Source organism: Carlito syrichta, unplaced genomic scaffold (genome assembly GCF_000164805.1).
Source record: "Carlito syrichta isolate Samal-C Ts95f unplaced genomic scaffold, Tarsius_syrichta-2.0.1 Scaffold130957, whole genome shotgun sequence".
Taxonomy (NCBI): domain Eukaryota; kingdom Metazoa; phylum Chordata; class Mammalia; order Primates; family Tarsiidae; genus Carlito; species Carlito syrichta.
In genome coordinates this window covers 7,373-10,881 of record NW_007075053.1, presented here as the reverse complement: position 1 = coordinate 10,881, position 3,509 = coordinate 7,373, and the positions used below count along the sequence as shown (strand labels likewise).

Here is a 3,509-nt window from a genome sequence, read left to right as displayed (position 1 = left end):
TGCGGGCTGGCGGGCTGTGGGCCGAGTCCCGCCTCCCCTGGGAGTCTGGTCAGGGCCGAAAGCGGCCAGTGGGAGGTGCGGGCAGCCAGGGCGGAGGGATGGCCCTGAGCCCCGAGGGCTGAGGCGGACAGCGACGCAGGGCGGGCGTGGATGGCTGGCTCATGTCCCCCAGCCCAGGCCAGTGACCTGGAGAAGATTCACCTGGATGAGAAGGCTTTCCGCTGGCTGCACAACGAGGACCAGATGGCCGTGGAGAAGCTGTCCGACGGGATCCGCAAGTTTGCGGCTGACGCAGTGAAGCTGGAGCGGATGCTGACAGTGAGTGCGTTTACATGTTCTTCCGCCCGTGAGGCTGGGCCTGAGCGTGGTGTCCACACCAGGGTGGTGCTGGAGCTTTCGGTGGGGACACGGGGGCTCATTCATATGCCACCCAGCCCAGGAGGCCTGCCGAGGCCACCCTGGGTGAGGGCACCAGCGCCCAGGGATTTCCAGCGACTCTGTGGGGCCCGGCTCCTCCCCGGCCTGCAGTCACCGTCCGCAGTGTTGGCTGCCCTGTGGCCCTGCCTGCCATGCACAGTGCGGACCCGGCAGGGGCGGGCCGTGCAACCCACACTGTTCCCTTCCAGGAACGGATGTTCAACGCAGAGAACGGGCAGTAGTGCCACACCTGCGGCTGGACCCTCCCCCCGCGCTGCCCTTGGATTTGGGCCCGATTGCACATGGCTCGTGACGAGTCTTGCTTTTTTACCAATTGGAGCAGGGACAAGATCATAGATGTGTGGTTTTATGCAAGATTTTGCCGAATGCATTAAATCAGTCGCTTTTCCTGTGTGGTTTCATTTTGCTGTCTCAGTCCCCTTTGTGCCCTGAGCCCCAGCTGTCCCAGCGGTCGCTGCAGTGGGGCCTGGACTGGGAGTGGGGTCGGGAGTGGGTCAGGGTGCCCTGGTGAGCCACCTCGGGGCGGCCCACCACTGGGCTGCAACCCATGCCAGGCCAGGGTTCTTGCTGGGCCCCCGGGATCTTCCCCGGCGAGTCACAGGCGAATGTGGAAGCCGCCCTAGACTTCCCCGGGGGGCAGGTGCAGCCGCCGCCAGAGGGGCGCGGCCCCAGCCCAACCCTGGCGCTCCCTGGCGCTCCCTGCTCCTGGGACGGCCAGGGCGGCGGGCACCCACGGGCCCTCAGGCACGCCTGGTTCCTGAGCAGGGAGGTGGCGCCACCTTGTGGAGGCAGCACCCGCGCACCGGGCCGCTCTGAAACTGCCCTTTGTGGCCCCTTGAGCGACGCCTCCCTGCACTGTTTGGGCTTGGAAAGCAGCTGGCTGGGGGGGTCTCCTCTGCTCCTGCAAACGACGGGGCGCGGGGCTGAGGGCCCCAGGCCCGTGTCTCCAGCCTCCCAGTTGTGGACGTGAGGGGCCAGGCTGTGCGGCGCAGTCCCTTCCTCCTCCACGCCGAGTTCCCTGCAGTCCTGGGCTCCCGGACCCCGTGGCTTCCTTCCAGTGGGGCCTGACTGGCTCGGGGTGCCAGGCTCTGGGAAGTGAGGCCCCTTGGTCCCCTATTTGCTGGGGTCAGAGCAGCGGAGAGTTCTGGAGCGACCTCCCCACTTCTCCCGCAGGGCCACGAGCAGGGCTAGCCTCGGAAGAGGGGCTCCAGCTTCTCCCCTAGCCCACCGCGAGCTGCCCCAGCTCAGATCAGCCTTCTGGCCGCTCCTGCTGAGCACCCCCACTGGGTGGGCTTGGCCCGTCCAGTGTGCCGGGGGCAGTGGGTCAGAGTGGCGTGCCAGAAGGGCAACCGGGCTGCAATGGCCCTTAGTCAATCTGCAGGGATCCCCTGGGGGTGGAGTGTGGTGGGCAGGGCAGAGTCCGTGCCAGTGCCACCTCTGGCCCTCCCACCCCTCAGCAGTCCAACGGGCAGGGGTGACCCAAGGCTTCCCACTGGAGCCTACACCTCTCCCTCTGAGCTGGTCACCAGACTGTACTGAGAGGACATCGGGGTCTTGGGGCTCCCAGTCTCGACAGCACCAGCAACTCGAGAGACCCCCCCCGCCTGGGGTCTCTGGGGATGGGGGCTGGGCTCTGTGTGAGACTGACTTTGTGGGTGTGACTGCCGAATACCAAGTTCACCCGCTTCCATGTTTGATTCAGTGATCTCAGTACTTAGGAGAGCTGTGCAGCCATCGCCGCCAACTTGGACCATCTTCATCGCCCTCAAAGGAAAACTGTCCTTTGTCCCCATTCCCACCACAGACGACCCATCGGCTTGCTCTGACTTGCATTTTTCTAGGTATTTTACACAAATAGACTCGCCTGACGTGAGGCCTCTCTGGCAACCGGTTTTTTTCCATTTAGCACCACGTTGCCAAGGTCTGCCCACACGAAAGGATGTGCCGGGCGCAGTGGGGCATTATCTGCAGTCCCAGCCACTTGGGGGACTGAGGCGGGAGGATCCCTTGAGGCCAGTTCAGGGCTACAGCGGCCGCTATCACACCTGTGAACAGCCACTGCACTCCAGCCAAGGCGACACGGGGTGCCAGACACTTGTCTAAAAATGAAAATGAAGAACTTCGTTCCTTTTCCTACCGAAACTTCATTCCACTGCACGGGTGTCAGCGTCACCTCCTGTTAGCGGATGCCAGCAACATCGTGATATTCCACTGCACGGGAAGCTTATTCACGATGGTCGGCAACTCTGCTGTGGACACCCAGCACCATTTTCATGGGGCTGCATGCTTTTGTCTTGCAGGCAGGGGAAGGGACCGGCTAGAACCTGCACTGGGCATGTGGGGAAGTCCTGGCCCCTCAGCTTCTGCCGTTCCAGGGTCGTCCCTTCTCTGTCTTCCTTTCCTGGCCTGGTGGGCCACCTGGCCCCGGCCCAGAACCGAGCACAGCAGGAAGGCTGTGGAGATCCACAGAGCAGCTCACCCAGGAGCCAGGGCCGTTCAGGCCCTTGTCAGAGCCCAACTCACATCCCCAAAGCCTTACGTGTCCCCATCTGGACCCCTGGCTCAAGTGCAGACCTGGCCAGACGCTCAGCTGGAGGTATCGGAGCTCTATAATCTGCCCTGCTATGGTCTGTGTTGTCCCGCCTAAAAAAACGATTTGCTGAAGTCCTCACACCCAAGGCGGTGGTACTAGGAGCCAATCAGGTCATTGGGGCAGAGCCCTCATGATGGGACTGTCACCCTTGTAAAGGAGGCCAAACCTTCCGATGCCTTATCTGGGGCTTCAGCCACCCGCCTGCCTGCTCACCTAGCAGAGCTGGGAGAAACAGATCTCACTTGTTCGTAAGCCTCTCAGCTCATGGTATTTGCTTATAGGCCCAAATGGACCAAAACATTAAGGCGTGATGGTAATTTTTTTTATTTTTCTTGAGCTGGAGTCTCACTCTGTGGCCTAGGCTGGAGTGCAGCAGCACGCTCATGGCCACCACAGCCTCAACCTGCTGGGCTCCGGCGATCCTTCCACCTCAGCCTTCCAAGTAGCTGGAACTACAGGCACGCACCACCATGCCTGG

The 3,509-nt window shown here is 62.4% G+C and overlaps 1 protein-coding gene across 1 annotated transcript in view; it reads left to right on the top strand.

Annotated features, from left to right (window-relative positions):
* TALDO1 (transaldolase 1) overlaps positions 1-839 on the top strand; it is a 7,441-nt gene extending 6,602 nt beyond the window's left edge. The window contains exons 6-7 of the mRNA XM_008049258.2: positions 173-318; positions 627-839. Of these exons, the coding sequence (XP_008047449.2) occupies positions 173-318; positions 627-659 (179 nt within the window). The 3' untranslated portion in view covers positions 660-839. The remainder of the gene's footprint in view (positions 1-172; positions 319-626) is intronic.
* Positions 840-3,509: the final 2,670 nt, after the last annotated feature.